Source organism: Mytilus galloprovincialis, chromosome 7 (assembly GCF_965363235.1).
Source record: "Mytilus galloprovincialis chromosome 7, xbMytGall1.hap1.1, whole genome shotgun sequence".
In the NCBI taxonomy this organism is placed as follows: Eukaryota; Metazoa; Mollusca; class Bivalvia; order Mytilida; family Mytilidae; genus Mytilus; species Mytilus galloprovincialis.
Genome location: NC_134844.1, coordinates 33,344,558 through 33,366,026, shown reverse-complemented (window position 1 = coordinate 33,366,026; position 21,469 = coordinate 33,344,558). Strand labels below are relative to the sequence as shown.

Genomic DNA, 21,469 nt, shown 5'->3' with positions numbered 1-21,469 from the left:
TTCAGATATCTTTTTGTTTGTAATGTCATTCATGTGTTGTCTTATCGTTATATTGTATAGAAACTCGTCTTTTGTAGAAACCTCATGTTGACCTTCAGATATCTTTTTGTTTGTAATGTCATAGGGTGTTGTCTCATCGTTATATAGTGTAGAAACTCGTCTTTAGTAGAAACCTTATGTTGACCTTCAGATATCTTTTTGTTTGTAATGTCATTCGGTTGTTGTCTCATTGTCATATTGTATAGAAACTCGTCTTTTGTAGAAAGAAACCTTGTCTGTTGACCTTCAGATATCTTTTGGGTTTTGGCATCATTCAGTTGTTGTCTCATTGTCATATTGTATAGAAACTTGTCTTTTGTAGAAACCTTGTCTGTTGACCTTCAGATATCTTTTGGGTTTTGACATCATTCAGTTGTTGTCTCATTGGCATATTGTACAGAAACTTGTCTTTTGTTGAAACCTTATGCTGACCTTTAGATAACTTTTAGTTTGTGGTGTCATTTGGTTGTTGTCTCTTTGATTTCAATACAATATCTCAGTATATTTGTAGACGTACACTAATTTTACACCAGTCATTTTGGGACCTTTTATAGTTTGCTGTTCTGTAAAACAATGCTCTGTGTTGAAAGTTGTACTTTGACCTATACTTTTTTATTTTCTATCCAATGTGACTTGGATGGAGTGTTGTCTCATTGGCACCCACACCACATTTTCTTATTTTTATATACAAAGGTCAGACAGAGGGAGAACAGCTTACCATAACATATTCTTCATAGACAGGGGTAAAAAAAATATGATAAAATTTATAGCTTGGTGACTATTTATTGTTCATAATCAGTACAAGTTATGTTTCCAACATTTGCATAAGTGTGAAACATAGGATTCACACATTCTAAAAATAGACACATAAAAACAGACTACCTAATGTTTGTAGTTCTTTTGTTCCCACAGATTAACACATTGAAATGACGTGTTCTAAACCATAAATGCAAGATTACAAAAACATTGAAATACAAAGCTCGGACGTGAGCAATTGATATGAAAAGGAAATTTTTATACTAAATTAAACAACAGAAAAGTTCCTTGTTTGTTCATTATCTTTTAATATGTTTTTTTCTGAGTCTCAACACTATTAATAAAAATGTTTTTCAATGAGGTTGAAAATCTATGTATGAAGATGTCACTGTTAAAAATAAATAATCATAAAATGAATGCATAAAAATGGTGATGAATGAAAACACATAACTTGTACAATTTTAACACTATATGCACCACAACACACAAGTATGTATATTGCACAATAAATAAGTTGATCATAATGAGAAACCATGTGACTTGTCACATGATTCATATACTATGTGACTGGCTAGTCACATGATTGGGACTGTTTGAATTATGTGACTAGGTTTTTTTAATTCCTTATGGCAATTTTATGAAGGAAAATACATCATTTAATGGTCCCTGAAGTTTGTCTCACTTTCACATAAACAGTTATGGTGTTAAATTTGTTCTATTTTAAGATACTTTGTTTCGTCACCCTAATTTGGGTCCCATCTCTGTTTAAGTGAAAGTGTTGACTGATCGGAATGTCCCATAATACTATATACAGTCATGATATGCACTACTTTATGTTAAAAGCTGAATCCTAAAGCCAGCGATGAATTTGCTATTATGAATACCTAGAAATACAAGTTCAACTCTACAGGAAACATTTTTATCTTATTTTATTTCAGGAGCAGATTGGGTTTGTTAGAAAATTTTATATATCTAACGATTCTCAATGACCAAGATTTCCTGTTTTAGTAATTTCGTTATAATTTTGTTTGCAAAAGCAATTTCTGCAAAAAAAAATTATGGTTCATACTGTTTTGTTTGTTGATAAAACATTAAATATCCCACAAAAGGAGAACAGCTGTTATACTTCCCATCACATGACCTTGTTACCATGGAAATTAACTTGCAAATAATCCTTTGACAAACTGTTACAGTACCTTACTTCTAAAAGAAATTTTATAAGTTATTTGTTCAGTAGCAACATGTTTCCATTCATAAATTATTTAACAATAACTCTGACAAGTAACTGATTCTAGTGTAAATGGAATTCTATGCAACAGACAAACTATTTCACCTTCGAAGAAAAGTTCCTTTTGTATTGTTATTCAAGGCTCGAAACATGTGTAGTAACAATTTTGTTCACAAAAGATAACTATATGTTGCATTTCACCTTAGAAGAATACTTATTTTTTTTATTGTTATTCAAGGCTCGATACATGTGTAGTAACAAATTTGTTCACAAATGATAACTCCATGTTGCCACATAATTCTTAAATGTGGGGTTTCAAAACAATAAGAATAAAATGTTTAATATTTATATATTTTTTATCGTTAATTGCAAACAGAGAATTTACAACCATGACAAATTAAAGAAAGGACTCCTAGGTAAAGTATCCTGAAAATTAGTTTATTCTCCTTATTTATATAATTCCACAAAATGTGATTCATTTTATAGGGACATATTATACATAAAGGAAAAACTAAAACAGGAGGATAGCTAATAAGATGTTAATCTGGACCATATATCATGTATAGTAATAAAATAAAATAGCACTTTCCAAAGTAGTACAACAGCTTGTCATCTTTATGTATCAAACTTTGGGAAATTGTATACAACACACAACTGAGAATATTTTAATTTCTTCTGTTTAATATTAGTAATAAAATTAATTGTTGAGATTCAAATTGAAAATTGTTCAGATCTTTAAAAATATTTTTCTTTAAGGAGAAGTTATCTTTAATGCATAAAAATTGATCGTTTTACAACACCACGTCCAAAAAAACATCTATTTATAAAAATATCTAAAACAGAAATAACCATGCAAATATTTATATCTGTTTCTGTGAGGTACTTTAAGGGGACATATTTCCTGATCACTGTCATAAAGGCAATATATATACAGGTCGAAATGACCACTATGATGTAATGGCCGATATTTACATATGACAAAGAGATTACTGTACACCGCTAAAAGTTTCAATACATTTTTTATTGCATGCCCCATGCAACAGAGGACATTTTGTTCCAACATATACAATGTATACACAAAAATTTACAGTTATGTTTTATAAACACAACATTCAATAAATTAATAAATAAACACAAAATCTTACACCAACATTAACAAATAAAGACAACCAACAACCAGAAAAGCCGCTGTGTGTTCAAGAGTAAAGAAATAGCTTAGTACATTTATCAGTGACTAATAAATTAAATAAAGCATTTATTTTCCCCATTTCTGACTAATGAAATTATGATACAACTACGTTCTTAGAAAGCAGTATGACTAAATCATGTTAAAATAGGATCAAGAAAATATATACTGGAAAAGACATACAACTCCCCCCTTAATTTTTTACTCCTACTGTAAGTCAAAAACATTAAATTTTGATGAATGGAAAAAGATTGGTGTCAATTCCTTTTCTCAACAATGCAGACTGATATAAACTCTTATTACACAGAATCAATCTTCTACTTGTTGGTTATCCATAACATAGAAAAAGATTCATTAAAGAAAAAGTTGGCAGTCATATATATAAAAGGGCAAAATCTATAAAAAAAAAAAAAGATAACAAAACATTGAAAAGTGTATAATAATGGATTTCTTAAAAAGCCAAGTAAATGGTAAAAGGGATTTGTATAAAATGAGCAATATGGAAAACTTATAAAACTCATTACCATAGTTTTGCAATGTAAGTTGCAGGGAATTTGTAGAGCTTTGGATATTTCATTTCATGGGATGGATTTCTTCAAGAAGTAGTCAGAAACTTCAAGGAATTTGAGATTAAATATAAAAGTTACAACGGTACAACCATTCAAAAAGATTAAATGATCTAGTACATTTCTAAATGCAGATCAAACCGACTAACCAGCTATAATTCATTATAAAACAACAAATACATTGTAAAGTGATCAAAAGGTATTTGTTTTACAAGATATTCAAGATCTGGTAATATTTTTTGCTGCCACTAAAAACTAAAAGCATAAGCTAGGATACTTGCCATTTGTTCAAAATGAGATTTAGATCTAACTACCGAAACCTTATTGAAGCATCTAAATGACATGGATACTCTTGACAGAATCTGAGTCAGTGGAATGTTTCATTGGATCAATAATGACAATCACCCAAATCATCAATGAATGTCCTCATTAAACAAATAAATTAATCAACAAATGTAATAAATAATAATTAACAAAATAATCACCTAAAATCCATTACAAAAAAAAATCAATAAATATTGCACAATTGAATACAGTGATTGTATGATCATAACACACACACACAACACAGAATTTCTGTGGTGATTTCTGTTACCTTAGAGACAAGCTACGACTAGATAATTACAACCAATTGTAAGATTTTTTAATGAACACAATGAAAACTCTATCTAGCTACCTGATATGTCATGGCAAACAAAATGACAATGAAAATGCAAGATTTTGTCCGAAAAAAAGTGATAAATTGTCTTGAGATTGTTAAAGTGAAATAAAAAAAGAGTCATTATTTACAGATAAAAAATACAAAGTGAGATTCCCTAGTTGACTTTAGTTCAGTCATTGCTAATTCATAATTTGTTCATAGTCTTTTTGTATATTTTTTTCATGATAAACAAGCTTAAAAAATAGATCTTCATTCAATTTTTTAATGACAATTTGCCAAATAAATTGTCACATGATACGGACATAAGAAACAACTTGCGGAACTTTGTAAGTTCCAACATGGAATGTTTATGCAGATGATTTCTGGCCTCTTAAACAAAGAAAAGAAACAAAATGGAATGTACCATACTGTGGAGAAGGAATGACACATTAAAAAATCTTTGCACCATTTGATCGAATGGTTAATCTAACAAGTTATGAGACAATAAATGTGTAATACATTTAAAACACCACCAAACTACTAGCAAAAAAATCGTATGTCAGCCATGAGCCTAACTAAACACAAACTTGATATTTAAAGTGCTGCACTGGCACCCCATAAGTGTCAATACAGACTGTATAAATAACATAAGAATAATGTTAAAATGCGTCACTGAAAAAAAGTCTTGATCTTCAGCTTGCTAGACTAGTGTCGGTACATCAGATCTCTGTTCCAGTGTGGGCGCTATCAGCGTTTTCTGTCATCGAGACAATGCACTATGGTTTAATTATGCTTCACTAGTACAATTTTCTTGTCATGCTATTAAAAATCAGCATTTACAAGATAATATTTGCACATAAAAAATGGACGAACATCACTTCTGTTTTTGTCTAAATCTACATTGCTTCATAGAAATCATACACACATATATATCAATCTTCTCACAACATCTATCTAGTCATGTACTCAGTAAAAATATTGCTAGGGTAAAATCATATGAACAACAACTCAGCTTTTGATCACCCCTTCACGATTGTCATTTCCATTGTCATCACGCCATTTGTCTATCGATCTTCGACGTGCATTCATGAAAAAATTTGCCACTGTTGTGACCTCAAGTCCGAGTTGTTGGGCAATTGTAGCTTGCATCTCTTTTGAAGGTCGTTTTGTTTCTTTAAAAATTGCATGTAATGTTCTCCGTTGAATGTCTGTGAACACTAAACGAGGTTTTTTCGGAGCTCCTCTGCTGTCTTGTGGAGACATTTCTTGTTCTTTTCTCTTACAGGCTGAAATATATAAAAGGTTAAATTAATATATTGGTAATCACATTTTAAACCTATTTCAGATCTCTGAAGCATTCTGGGTAATAACCCATAAGCCTTCAAAAAAAATTGTGAAGGATTAACTTAGTACTAAACAATGAAAATAATTCCTGCAATAGAACAGTTAAAGCCACTGATTTTTTTCTGGTGAAATATATTCAAACCAACACATAAAATCATTCTGGTTATATGTCTGGTGACCTTTAAAATTAATTTAAGCAAAGTTTAAAAAAAAAATTAAAGATAAGGGTTTATTAGAGAAACAACAATTTTACCGCAAACTTTAAAAAAATTAATGGATTCCTGCCATTTTCTTGCATAATTTCATGTTATTGTTGGACAAAAACTGTTCTAAATAAAACTGATAAGCACAGTCTACAATGTAGAATTCTGTGTTGTACATTTAATTCCAATAGATATATACAAATGGCTTAAACATAATTAAATCTATTGATAAAAATACCAAACATTCATTTGTATTTCCCTGAACAAAGAATTGACAATATAATTCTACTAAGGTTTACTATAGAAACATTTCTTCATGTAGGACATTGTCAGGAATTTTAATAAGCAGACTATACCTTAGCTTAAGGTTCTGTTGCTATGGTATTTAACAAAGAAAACTAATATGGCAAGACATGCCCATGGAGATTTAACTCGGAGAACGAAGTAGACGGAATGGCTTTCCCCCAGAGAAATGGAAATACTCAACTTTCCCTAACCAGCTAGTTAATATAATGAATCGTTGAAGCATAACATTACAGTGAGCTTGCTATCATCTGGTGCTATTTACACATGAAGACTATATATGGATGATTGAATTAAAGTAATAATCTACCATGTCCAACCTTCAATGTATTATAACTGGGTTTTTTTTGTATCCAAGAGCATGATGAAATAATTTTACATAACGATGAATGTCTGGCAAGAAAATTGTGTCTTCTAAAGATTTAGCCATTCATATGATTTTTAATGATGTTTTTTTTCTTCAGAAAAGTTATTAAAATACCATTGTTACAATCTTGGTAAAAAGGTTTGTGCTTCTATAATAATAGTAAGGGACCCTTATGGGTGGAGTAAACTTCAAAAAGACAACAAGCAACCCAACAACAAAAGTTAACATATTATCATAGAAATTTTGGTCACTACACTGTTCTTATTGGATTTCAGATAATAAAGTGAACAAAAAATAAAGTTAAGAGAGATATCTAAATTTAAACAAAAGATGTTATTAATCCTTGGTGTTTTTATTTTTTTCTTAAATTTCACTTGCAAATGCATATGGATGCAAATAATTACTCTAAGGCCAAAAAAAAATATATGTCTGTTTCCTGTTTCCCGACCGACTCTGACTCAAAGCCCCCGACCCTAGATCTTTTTATTCAATTCCGGAAAAAAATCGTTTCCGGTCCAGAAAAATTCGGTTCCAGTCCGATCCAGATCCGTATTTTACTATACCCAAACAATCAAAATGGCTGCTCCCAGCACAAATGTGCTACAATTAAGGTTTAAAAAATGTCGGCACTGGGAGGATTATTCAATTAAAGCTTCTTTAAAGAGATTAAATGATTTTAGGGTACAGGACCCTAACCAAACATGACATTTAACCATCTGCAAATCTGACAGGGAGTGCAAAAATAATTAAAAAAAAAAAAAAAAAAAAAAAAAAAAAAAAATCCCGACCTACCGACCCTGATTTTTTTGCCTTGGCAGCAGGAAACAGACATATATTTTTTTTTGGCCTAATAAAAGAATATGTGAATTGAATGAACTAAACACCTAATAAATTCATAAATATTTCTTTTTAAAGCATTTGTTAAAATAATGAAAATTCTGAAAGCAATTTATATACATACAGCTTCACATATTGTTTTTGATACATATATTGGTCTTTTCATCATTGCAAGACCAAAATCACCAAGAAAAAAATAAACAAAGCATATCCTTAAAAGGCAGAAATATAACGCTTGGTGTTGAGAGAGAAGTAAAACTTGACATCCTAGCTATCAGTTCTAATCATATCTAAGTACTTAAGCCTAGCTGTCCTTCTCAACTATAATTTATCTCCTAACAATCTGTCAATATTTAATTCCCAGATATAATATATTACCACCATTTCTATATTATGATTGCCTTTTTAATGTTTTTGTTGTACTGCAGCTCCCACTAACTTATGTATTGTCTTTTTTCCATAACACTTTCAGTTTTGTCTAACTGCTTAGGACATTGAGAAAACCAAAAGTTAAGACTTCCTTATACTGGTTTAATACATTGAGTTTTTTCTTTACTTTTCAGGGGAAAGGGAGTGACTGTAAACATTTGACTGGGTAATGCTTAAGCTTATTTTGATTCTTGAATTCTTCTTTCCATATATAAGATATAAACCAAGATTGTGCAGACTTGTGCAGACTTTGTAAAAAAAATGACAAGCCAATTCAATTCAGAAAAGTCAACAACATAATTAAGACTTGATCAAAATGGAGAAAAAAAACCCTGACACGATTCTACGAAGTTCTGAACACGATATTTCGTTCTGTGTTTGTTTCAGTGTGAGATTACAAGTGTTTCATTAAGCGGAAAGTAAATATTCATTAGTGCTTGGTTTCATGGGAGTACACCACGGAATACTCAGAAACTGGTAGAACGTGTGAATACTGCAGCTGATTTCTTTTCTCAGGCTCCCATGCAAATATTTTATAACAAAACCAGCATTTACTCCAAAATAATCTGTGTTTATTTTAACATCAAAGTTTTAATGATTTATCGTTTTCTACCATAATACACAATAACCTTCAACTATTGAAAATGATTGCAATCAATAAATCATTATCTCTTAATAGCCTATGACACATGTTTTCTTATATTTACAAACAGCTCCACAAATATTACTATTCTGTCTTTTTGTCTTAGTTCCCCAATTTATGAATAATGAAGGAAGAAAAATTGAGTAGAAAATAAAAGATCAAATATGACGTCACAAGAGACATTCTTATCAACCATAATCACAGGATACCCTCCCACTATAGAACTTCATATATATCGTATCAAATCCATTTTAAAAATGATTTAGAAAATTATATACTTAAAAAAAATCTGATCGAAATACTGTTTGAACTATCCAAAATATGTGATTATGGAAATTTATTTTTTATCATACAGATTCACAGTTACTTGCAGTATTTATCATACGAAAAAACAAAAACTTACATAAATTTAAATGACTAGAAAAAAACCTATAAATTAAAATTTTCAAAAGACTAAGAAAAAAAATATAATCACAAAAAGACAGCAGAAATCTTTAAAGACATAAAAAAAACTTGCTGATACTGGGTCGTAATATGTCAACTAATGTAACATGCACCAGACAGAAAATAAGATATACACCCTTTTATTACTGCTCAGCCTTTTACTTTGGAGTGCTTTAAATGACAAAACACAGTATGACACAGATAAGCCGTAGAACAAAGTATTTCTAATAACGAAAAACATACCAAAATAGCCAAATATACAATACAATCTTCATATCAATATAAGATGCTTCAATCATGTAATAGTGGTAACCTCTGCAGTCTGAAGTGTGCATGACGGCACGAACCTACTTCTTATGAAAAACAGGGTTGCAAAAGGTCACAAGCAAACAAACCTCTAACGTTTTATTATTAGTGCAAAATTTGTCACAGGTTTCTATAAAGAATTTTTCCTGGTTGATAAACATTCATTTCACTTTACCTTTTGTGTGGACAATTTTAAATATTCTGTTGAACAAGTCTCACATTTGTCTTTTTGTGTCAGAAAATGTAAACAGAAGGATTGAATAGAAGAATGACGCTTAGATAAGAACATGGAAGATATCTTCACATTAAATTCAATTTGTAATTTGATGTTTACTGATTTTTTATAAAGACCTATTGGGGTGTATTTATCAACAAAAGTCAGAAGTTCTTCCCATGGTATTTTGGTACCTTGTCTTAATGAAAATCAGCCCTCTTTACACATTTAACAAAAGAAGGACTTCCAATCATTATATATTCAGTATAAATGTTTCTACAAATGATGTACCCCATAAAGTATCGGAATAGATTGCATTTGAATAATTTATACAATGACTTCCTTTATGTCAAGTAGTAGCTGACCATATTGTAATGGACACCTTAAGGGAAGAATTATGTCATTCTTATCACAACCACATTAAATCCCATTTCTAATGAAATTTTATATTACTATGAGAAAAGGGTTTCAACTTATAAAGACTGTTTAAACCGATTAATTTTCCCTTGTAATGACTGGAGTAGCATACAACATTCATAACAAAGAATTATTTTTGAACAACAGCTTTCATCAAATGAACATGCAAAATTAATTTCTGTGCTATATATTTTTAAAATGTAATTTTTTATGACAAAGGATTTAAACTATTTCTGATGGTCTAGATTAATGCTGTTCAATAGACTGTGAAGCCAAAATAGGACAACATAAAAAATGAAGCTACCTATTAAATCAAAATCTACCATGAGTAAAAAAAAATTAATCAGAAAAACATTTCATAAAATCAACACAAAATTTGAAACATAAAATGTAAGAATTTATTATTTAGCATGCATCTGGTGTGGTTTGACAATAACACACATGGTTCATGGGATATAATATGATATTTTCCTTATAAATTCATATATACAAGTCAAAATAATTTGTCGACATTGGTAACAAAAGCATGCATGGTGTGTGTGTGTATATTTGACAAGGAAACACGACAGATGTTTCCCCAATGCTAACCTGGCTATTGTTAATAAGCTTTATCTAAACCATTGTGGTGAATGACAGTCAACTAGAAATGTTTTTAACACTACATCAAAATGAGTTTTCTCTTGCTAGACATTTCAGCAATGTTTGTTTTTTTCAATTGAATTTTTCACCAGTCTTATTCTTCAATTCCCAAAATGAAGACAACTATAATGTACAACATTCAGACATCAAAATAACTGGTACCTATTTTGAATTTGTTCTTTTCTTTGCAGTGCTCATTGTAAGTTGAAACAACATATATTTTGATAACAATCTGTATGCCTACCTATTAAAGATGTGCCAAACCCTCCTTCTTCCTTTTTTATCGACACTTCACCGAACGTTTTGCCTACAGAGAGAGAAAAGTGGAGATTTATAAGTGATTTGTACACGAAATTTATTTCTTTGTTACATGTTCATATATCTTAGTAAAAACAGGGTAAGATCTGAAATAAAACTTCTGTACTTTCGTATGGTCACAGATGCATGCTACATGAATGAGAAAAATAAAACAAGATTAAAAGATGACAAGTTTGAGAGAAAGTCTGCCTCAGGCTCAGGCAATGCATTTAGAAGTGATTCTTTATATCTTATAATTGTTAGGACAAAACCATTTTCTCTCTTGAAAAGCCATTACATATCTGACAAAGAATTAACAGTTGACTTTGTCAAACAGCCTAACACCATAGGATAGACTTTTTTTTACTACTGAGGCATTCTTTCAATCAAACTTGTTTGTACCTGAAAAGCTGTTCTACAATAAAGTATGATGAAGTTGATGAAGAAAATAAATCACTACTTCTCTGAAAAAATAATAATATAAATACATGTACATGTTATAATTATAATATACTGTGCTACTTATGGGTGTAGTAAGAATTCAATCTGTCTGAAAAGTACCAGGGCTATGATCTATTCAAATTTACTTTCAATTAGTTGAAATATAAAAAGCAATATTTTGTTTCCAATTATAAAATACAGTAAAAATGTTCAATTTCTATACATTTATTTTGAATTGTGACAAGTATAGTGAATGCTTTATAATTGAAACTGTAGTTTCAAACCAATGAGGCATATAACGTAAAATGTTTTATTTGAAACTGCATGCACCAGAAATTCTTGTGAAGTTGTGTTTTCAAACATTACCAAGTAAGGGTTAATAACAATTACTATCCTCTTTCTTTGTTCTCAAGTCTATTCACTCGTAAAACACTCTTTCATTTTTAATGTTGTCAATTTTTAGTTGATTGCATACTGAAATTAAATCATTCTGCACTCGAGAAACTAAACCTACGACCAACATGTTTTGAAACTTCATACTTAGGCATAATGTATAAACAGCTTTATTCAGGATGGAATGAATAATTGATAATTTTAGGTAGAATATTTTTTATCAGGCGAGTTGTCGTAGTATTATTAGTCATGATGAAGTTTATCATGTGTGTGTCTTATTCAGACTCTGTACCTGAGCACAGGTGTGGGATGTGATATAGCTAACAACGTTTCTACAGGTTACAACTAAAGCAGCTTTCTTGCCATGGTAACCAGGAATCTAAATGACGGATCCAAATAAATGGAAAAATTATATTCATACAAAATGATACTTGTGTTGGTGACTTATCAACCGTGTCTATCTCAGTCAGCTTATTTCCTTTCTCAGAACAACTTTCATTTTAATTCTTGGTCGGTGTTTTTTTCGAAAAAATCGATATAATGACCACCGTTAATCACATTTTTTTCACACAGAGAGAAAGCAAGGCAATATTCTCTATCAGGAGATCTCCTACTTTTTATTATGTGTACACACAATGCATGAATCACGGAAATCTCAACACAAACATGGCTACGTTGAATAAAACATATTAGCGTTACAGTAAAAAGTTTTCATTGAAATGAGAATTTGTCATTTTATAAGCAAGCTGTTATACTGTTAAGTAAAAAGATAATGTGTTCATATTTATTCAAAGGAAATACAATGAATTGAAAAGAGTTTGAGTATTTTGAATTGTCATAAATAGCGAATGTTTGATTTCATGCCCCCTTGATCCGAATGAATGATGGTACTTAACAAGTTTAAAATAGTAAAGAAAATCACATAGCTTGAAGAATAATAACATTATTTCCTATACCGGACAACAGTGAAAAGTTTATTAGACCATGTCTCCTATATACTTGACCCATCTTTTTTTTTAGGCCAGTGAAAAAACTCTGTGAAAGCTCTACAACTAGAAAATATTAAGACATCCAATTTTCAGTCAAGAAAAAAGTTGTACAAATTGAAAGGAAAAGCTAAAATTACTACAAAGCTGAAGTGAAAAAAATCAAAACCAAAAAAACCAGTGATTTGATATCCATGAGGGATGAGATGTTATAGTTACAATCTTTCTAATCAAACAGAACGCAAAAACAAAAAAATCCAAACAGCAACAAGAAATATGGACAAATTGGTTTGTAATGAGGACCGACTTCTTTTGTTTTCACCATCACAAAATTAAATCTGATCATTTGTGGAAGAATCCACTCAACATTTGACTGGTTTCAAGTATCTTGTTTTCAAACCAATTCCAGCCTTAATTATACAAGACTTGCCATCATGTACATACAACTACAAAGAGAATTTAGAAATCCAATATTTACAGAAAATTGCAAATGGGTATGTTGGTGATTAAATGAAATCTATCTAAACGAAGCTATTTGTGTTTTAACTGTATCATATACTGGGTACAGCGAAATTCCATTTCAGAGGAAAAAGCATCATTATTATCCATAGAAAACTGAAGAGCGAGTTTTGTCCCAGCGTTGGTAATCATTTTGTTTAGGAAAATGGCTGAACTGTGTTGTATTTAACCAGAGGTCAAATTTTGCAGACTTAACAAGACTGACTGAAGCAACATCCAATTACAGTATATGGAGTAAGTGAATGAGACAGTGATGATGATGATAGCCTAATGAAATGACTCAAGCTGGCACTCATTTAAGAGGACAGGAACTTCATTCTCTTCAATGAGGAATGTCCATTACCCTCATATAAATTATTTCCAAAGGTTTCAATTCTCTGATTATTATACAATTACATATATGCATTTTCCACTGAACAACTGAACCTTTTTTTTCCCTTCAACAATAAATTCTTGATTCAGGATTAAAAGAACAGGGTCTACATAAATTCTGTGAGTCCTCTGTTTTTTATCAGTATATGAATAACTAAGGGACTTAAATTTACAAGTCTGCCTAAAAATAGTAGTTTCAGAACAAGCAGATTGAACTTTTGAAAAAATGACAATATCATTGTATATTAGCCTGGTATCAGAGTTTCTATGAAGGGGGTATACCTGAGCAAGCCATTTATTTAGATTAATATGATGAGACTTTGTACAAGATAAGCTGGTTGTCAATCATTACTACCCAGTCGTAATAATTTGGTTGTGAAGTCTCACGACCACCCCCATCGAGGGGTAGATCTTTTGGCTGAAAACTTCTAGGCCAAACACCTAATCAGCAGAGTTTACTAAAAAATCACATTGAGAATAGGGGGACTTGTCAGAACAGAGATAACTTTGATCTGACATGATCAAGATAGGACGCACACCTCTCTCACTTTCCCTTCTTTGGAATGTTTTAGGGGAGGAATGTATGTTTCTGGATTACAATTCTCTCATTTAACATCTGTCTAAAACTTGTCAAGTTTAGCCATGGAGGACTGATAAGATGGACATCTGCTATGGGAACTGATGGGGAATATATATACATATACTAAACAAGTCCGAAAAAGAATGTATACCAAATGAGTGACAATTTATGAATTACATAGAAATGAAACATGGATTGAAGAATTCTGAGGATAAAATTTTTAAAGTTTGAAATCTTATCTACTGTCCACTTATATGCTTAGTTTGCTCTGCATGACACTTACAATGATTTAGCTAAATTTACCTTTCTAAAAATCTCAAATTAAGAGGAACATTATTTCTCATGAACATTCTTTTACCTATACTTGGTGAAATTTTCCGAGATGAAAATTCTGATGCAGGAATTCATCAACACAAAAATTTTAATAATGATATGATTCAATATTTCTACTCTGTATTCTTATGTAAATACATTTATCCAAAATAATGATGGCAGAATGATTTTAATTCTTTGTTTTTCTCACCGTATGCATCATTTATAAATTTGTGAATTTTCTTGTTGCTTGATTATTAGAATATTAAATTTTAGATTTCCTTGTGAAAGTGACCTTTTTCCCCTCATTTTTCATCAGCAAAACCCATAAAAGCATTGAGTGAGATTTAAAACTGTTTCCCACAGATTAAATTTATTTTTTAAAATCAAATTTAAAAGATAATACATGTATTCAACAAATAGTTTTTATCTTGAAACTCTTCCTTGCACTGAGTACAATGTTTGGTGTGCACTTTCAACAAAAAGGTCTTCCTTTCGGCAACTACTAAACAGCTGTCTATGGAAGGGAACACACTGGACAATGGCCCTTTCAAAATTGCATTGCACCTGCTTAAATTAAACTATTAAAACACATCCATACATTTTAACAGTTTGACCATTATAAACCTTAAGCTGGCTCATCCATCAAACTCCTACCTAAAGTACCATTTTCCAACATTTTAAAATGGATTTCTAATTGGGAGCTGGTTAAAATATACATCATTTTTTAATTTCAGAGGAATAAAATGTGAATTTCTTTTTAAGCAAATTTTGATAACAGTTATTCTCCTTTACAAACAAATTGGATCTTTGAAAAAATTTTAATGCCTCCTTTCATTATGCATACAGGCTAGAATACTAGTATAGCTTTGTAAAACAATCCATCAAATCTTGGAGACTGTTTCTTTTTCAATCACAACACAGCCAAACAGTGATGTATTATAGAATCTTTAGAGAGACCTTAGGGTTATTCAACGAGTGCAGAGCAACCAAATCTAATATCAGAAAATAAGAATTTGTCTCTCTTGGAAAAATCTACACATGCACAGGTTAAAACAGAATCTTTTCCATCATTGTTTACTCTCTTGGAAAAATCTACACATGCACAGGTTAAAACAGAATCTTTTCCATCATTGTTTACTCTCTTGGAAAAATCTACACATGCACAGGTTAAAACAGAATCTTTTCCATCATTGTTTACTCTCTTGGAAAAATCTACACATGCACAGGTTAAAACAGAATCTTTTCCATCATTGTTTACTCTCTTGGAAAAATCTACACATGCACAGGTTAAAACAGAATCTTTTCCATCACTATTTCTTAGAGATATTTTGGAGATTAAATGTTCTTCTAGTTTAACATGCCAATCTACTGACTTGTAGGAATTTCTCTTTAATTTTTAAATTAATGACCAGTTTCACCTTCAAACTTCTATGTCTATGTCTGCATGCAAACACCGGGTTAGTAGCAATTTATGTCTTAAAGTCCATAGAATATACATGTACATGTGTAACATCAGAAAAGACAGAAACTATTAGGCATCTATATACATTATATACAGAATGAATAGCAAATTTCATGTACTTGTTTATTTTCAAAGCGATCTAAATGTCAAAATATAGAAATAGATATAAGTATAATTATAATTTAAGAAGAGGTACATTTTTCAGACAGATCTACTTGTACATGTATTTGCTGTAATAAAATATAATATAAAGCAGAATTGTAAGACGCATGGCTATGCATATAACTGTTGTGCTGTAAATAAAAAAAAAATCTAATTAATTGCCGCTTGTGTACTTCCAACAAACTAATAAACATGCATAATTACCGTGCAACTTTGCAATCATGCAAAATAAAATAATAAAAAATAGCTTTCATTATTTTCAACCATAATGCCAAGAAACAAAATATTCATAACACTTGATTACTTTTTTTTAATTGAGTCTTTCACTTTTCAATCACACAACAGTTTTCAGTCAAAGAAGGTACAAAAGTATACAATTTAAATGTTTAGTATTAGTAGTGAGCAAGGCACAGGCGGGATACTGTCGTTGATTAGTATATAAAGGTCACTACTTCCCATTCCTAGAATGTATAATATAATACCTTAACCAATCAACGACTGTCGATGGAATCCATATCGTAGATCAGTACATAGCTAACTAAACTGAAAAGACAGAAAGCTATACAAAATTAGGAAAATAAGAGAGAAACAAAAAGAAAATCCTAGAAATTGTGGCAAATCCATAGAAAGTATGAAATATAATTATGATTAAACTTCTGTATGTAATTTCTCTAGATAAGAAATGAATGTGAATAATTTATGTTATAGTCCCAGATAGAAGTAACGACTATTGTGTAAATGACCAGACCAGATGCTGTTTTGGAAAAGACATATCTAACAGATGGACAAACACCTTAAAAAATAACTAATAGATCATAGTGTCATACAAGTATGTGTTTTAACAACAAATGTACTTATTGAATTAATTTCATTTTCTTTGTGACTAATTTGCAAATTCAATAACAATGTATCTCAAGAGTTTTAAAAGCACATACATGTAGGACTAGTCTCAACGCAATATCAAAGTAGTAACAAAGACCTATTAAAGGAAACGCTGTAATAGCTGTATAGTAAACTGAAACACTGGAATCTAGTTAGCTTTTTATTTCACCGGTATATGTACATGTACATGTTTTCGGATCATGTTTTATTGCAATTGTTTATTTAGGTTTTGAATTTAAAATTTCTTTATTTACTGGCCTTTATTGCAATTATCTAATTGAGAAATTAAAGTTATGTAAGCTTAAGGCATACAGTGATACATTTTTGTTCTTTAGATTAGAGCGTTTTTATTAGACTTGGACAAAAGTTAGACATATGATGTCATTAAAAATAAAACAAAAGCTGTTAATGTTATAAGCTACACACCTGTTACACTTTTATTTCATACAAGTCTCATGTTACTAAATCATGTATACATGTACATGTGTATATTAATAATGTATCTTTCTCTCTCAAATAAATACATGTATGTAAACCATTACTAAAATGTGTAGAATAATTATTTTAATAAAAGTGCATGAATACTTGGACATTGAAGAGTATCTATAACTACAGTTATACACATGTACTTATTATGATACTTAGTAAATGAACATGTACACGTTGTGTACCTTACGTGTACCTTTTGTAATCTGTACAAACATGTTCAAAGTAACATGAAATGTAAAAATATTTTACTAGTGATGACAAGTAATTTTTGTGATTAAGTATTTAAAATTTAAAATTCTAGCATGAATATAATTCACCTCCTATTGATAATGTTTGTGTACACCTAAATACTGGTGTGGACCTTTCATGGACTTTTAAATTAAAATTCCTAATAACTGTTTTTATTACCCTTTACAAAAATTTCTCACATTACACACTGTAACAGTATTCTATACTTTGTCTTTTAAGTAACAGGTATGCCTGAGTATGGACTAGATTTTTTTTTATCAGAAATATGACTAAATTTACAAAAGTATGAAGAATTATATATAACTTGGCGTTTATCAAACAGGAATGTAAATATGAAGAGTGACAAAATCCAGATAAGCAGGATGATGGTACATGATATTTGAGAGAAAATTTACGACCAAGTTGGAAACAATGTTGGTATTAGATTGGATTGTCAAATCCATGTCAGATTACCATACCTTCAATACTGAGTGACAAACGAATCTGGACAAACAATACCAACTGGTTAGCACCATATGGCATCGTCAAAATAACGTAAAGGATTAAGTTTAAACTGTGGACTCATTCTCTGTTAGATGAAGCAGGAATTACATTATTAAATTCTGCAAGGATTCATATCTTCTTTAGATTATAATAACTTTGATTTATCATGTTATCTACAAACATGCCATTTTTACCATTGTTTACAAACCTTTTAGATAGATAACAACTGCACTTTTTACTTTAGATTTCTAAAGTTTTTGATTGACTTCTTTTTTAAATGAAATTAGAAAAAAATAACTTTTTAGATTGCTACTGTAGAAATATACATTATTTGCAAATAAAATAAAGATTCAGTTTTAAATTTCCAGTTCACTGTTAACCTGGTAAATTACATGTACATGTATATAAGATCAAATTTCACAAAGAACAGATAAGACATTTTCTGCAAAACATAGACAATCTATGCTTTTTACCAAAAGGCTTTTAAAGAGGCTGGTCGATCTTGTGAATTTGATCAATTTAGAAAATAAAGTACATGTATGTGTATGACAACAATGATAATGTACTTGCAAGAGTTAACAAATACTTAAATTTACTGCAAATTCTAAAGCTTAAGTAAAGTAAATGGAGAAAGTTAAAATGTTCTGTTTTCAATTTCCAGTACATGTATATGTATGAACAACCTTCAAGACTTGCTTCCTGTTTATAAAGAAAGTGCAAAATACATGTACATGTTTGACATGCTTGACAATAGTTTGACAATTCATGCAATGTATTAGCTTGGTTATAAATTGTACCTTCTTATCTAAAAACTGTTGTGCTTTGTATGATTTCAAACATTTAAATAGGACAAATATTTAGATTATATGTACATGTACATTTTTCTTTTATCAAAATGAAAGAGCAATAGAAATACACATGAAATTTGAGTTAGGGAACTACTAGAACTCTATTTTCAATAAAAAGCTGACAATTCAAATTACATACAATTAGAACTTTTTAAAAACCTTCTTTACTTCATATGATTCAGTTATGTTTTTTTTTTTATAATTTCAAGTTTTTTTTTTGTTCAGTGAATTTATCCAGGTAAATATTTCTTTGATGTTTGACAAAAAGGTGCCACAAGGCTACACCAAAAACAGATGTTAAGTACATTCTGGTCTATTGTTCTCCGACAGGTGACCACCTCTCAAGCGTAATTAACTAAATACAGAGGTATTAACACATATATCTCAATACAAACACATTAGTTTGGGAACAATAGAATATAATATTGCATGTGTGTGCCACTGCTACCAGTGTGAGTGAATGACAAAGAAATTTGCTGTCGAGTTATGAATAATACATCTCTACTAACTAATGAGCATTTGACATATCAATTCAATTAAATTTGCCAAGTGTGCCAGAAGGCTAAGCTTCTTGTTTTAATTTAAATTAAGTAGACAAAGAAAATTGTTAAAATCAACATTATAAGTAATTTTTTTAAATTCCCAAATATTTTCTGAAAAAAAATGTACTGACTATTTTTCATCGTATTTATGGGACATCAATAGTCAATATTTGTAGCAATAAAGAAGTCGATTGTTTATCAGGGCCTCATATCTAAAATAGTTTTATCAATGAAAGCTACACTTTCAAATATTCAATACTTTAGTCAATATACTATAATGTTACTATTAAACTACACGTGGCTGCAAAAAGAAACAACTAAGACAGTGAAATTAAACACAACACAGAAATTAAATATATGTAATAAAGGGCAAATGCAAAAAATAGCAAATTCACCACTGAAAGCCATCTATGACGAAATTTCCGTTGGAGGGGATAAAAACCAAATGTTACCTGCCAATCTTAGAGCCGACATGCGCTGAAATTCTGGTTCCTGCAACCATTTCCACATTCTTCGGAATGTCTCTCTTCCTGATTTCAGTTTGCTCCAAGGCTTGGGATTTCGTAGAAGATCACTTAATGTCCCTTGACTTCGACATAAAACTCTTTGTGCAAATACAGCTTGTGGAATACTATATCTCTTCAATTCGCTGCTAATTCTTTGTGCTAATTCTTTAGTATTTATTTCTTCAAGTTCTTGTTGTTTATTGCTTTGCGTGTCCATTGGACCCAGAGATCTTTCACGTTGCGGACTACCACTATGACTGTGTGGGGATGCATCAGGTGTCACTGTTGAATTGACATGCAATCCATTCACTGAGGACATCATTGGATTCGGGGAATGTAATCGTGCCGGTTGGGCACCAAGATTGCGATAATCATATGAAGCTAATGTGTTCGGTGATAAAACTGGTGATCTATGTTCCGATTTAGGGGATGGAAGTCCGTTTTGACTAACACTAACATTTACACTGTAACTGTACGGAGACATTGCCTGATTATATCCATTTGTTGTCATCATGTTCATTGTAGTATTCCCCATACTAGCCATACTGGCAGGACTTAAATTCATACTCATCATTTTCGGATCATAACGGTAAGTGTTCATAGCGTTAATATCCATAACGGTTCCAAGTCCATTGTTCATCAAAGTAAATCCATTTCCACATGTAGTCTGAATTTGGTTAAATTTGTCCGACACTGTAGAAATTGGAGGCAGAGGCTGCAGCGGAGTCAGAGTCGCATAACTGTTTGGACTATATGATGGACTCATCCTACCATTAAGAGTCTGATAAGTCATTTCTCCCATTTGGGATCTGTACTCAGTACTATCAATCATGCTTGCTACTGTTACGGCTATAGCATTAGTGCTTCGGTTTATTTCATCAATGCTTGGTTCAAGTTGTTCAGCTTCCGGACTTGACACTGCATCTACACTGTTCACTTGTTGGTAGTCGGTATCCGAATGAGTAGTAACTGCTAGTTGACTTGTACTATCGGCACCGATGTCAGCACTACCTTCGGGTTCAATCTTCAATCCAGTACTGACTGGGGTAGCGACTGTCGAATCATTAATTTGTTGATCCGGGATATCACCCATGTTTTCCATCGTCATTCCAAAGATCAACAAACGATCGAACACCAAACAATGATAAACTGTCAGTTAAAGTAACCTTTGGTAGCGGTTTGCTGGTTGGTTAGTCGATATTTGGGGGCTATTACGTACGCTTGGGAACAAGAAAGCTGTTCCTTAGTTCAACCTCCATGTTTAGACAGCTGTGACCTGCGCATTGGAGATTTGCGCAAGTTCATTATTCTAAGCATGCGTATTCCGATTCCGCGAAGACTAAATTGTGTACAACTTTCAAAGCATAATGAAGCGTGCCAAT

At 31.0% G+C, this 21,469-nt stretch overlaps 2 protein-coding genes across 3 annotated transcripts in view; one reads left to right on the top strand and one right to left on the bottom strand.

Moving 5' to 3' along the window:
- Window positions 1–802: 802 nt before the first annotated feature.
- LOC143082813 (one cut domain family member 2-like) lies at window positions 803–21,374 on the bottom strand. Of its 2 annotated transcripts, XM_076258671.1 has the most exons (3): window positions 20,034–21,372; window positions 10,806–10,868; window positions 803–5,701 (listed from the first exon to the last, which is right to left on the bottom strand). In XM_076258671.1, the coding sequence occupies exons 1-3, from the start codon at window positions 21,193–21,195 to the stop codon at window positions 5,424–5,426; spliced, it is 1,503 nt and encodes a 500-aa protein (XP_076114786.1). In that variant the 5' UTR covers window positions 21,196–21,372; the 3' UTR covers window positions 803–5,423. The 2 variants fall into 2 exon arrangements, with proteins under 2 accessions (XP_076114786.1, XP_076114787.1); XM_076258672.1 differs by lacking the exon at window positions 10,806–10,868 and having other exon boundaries at window positions 20,034–21,374.
- Window positions 21,229–21,469, top strand: part of LOC143084185 (tRNA (guanine-N(7)-)-methyltransferase non-catalytic subunit wdr4-like) — an 81,464-nt gene continuing 81,223 nt past the window's right edge. The window contains exon 1 of the mRNA XM_076260596.1: window positions 21,229–21,238. Within this exon, the coding sequence (XP_076116711.1) occupies window positions 21,229–21,238 (10 nt within the window). The remainder of the gene's footprint in view (window positions 21,239–21,469) is intronic.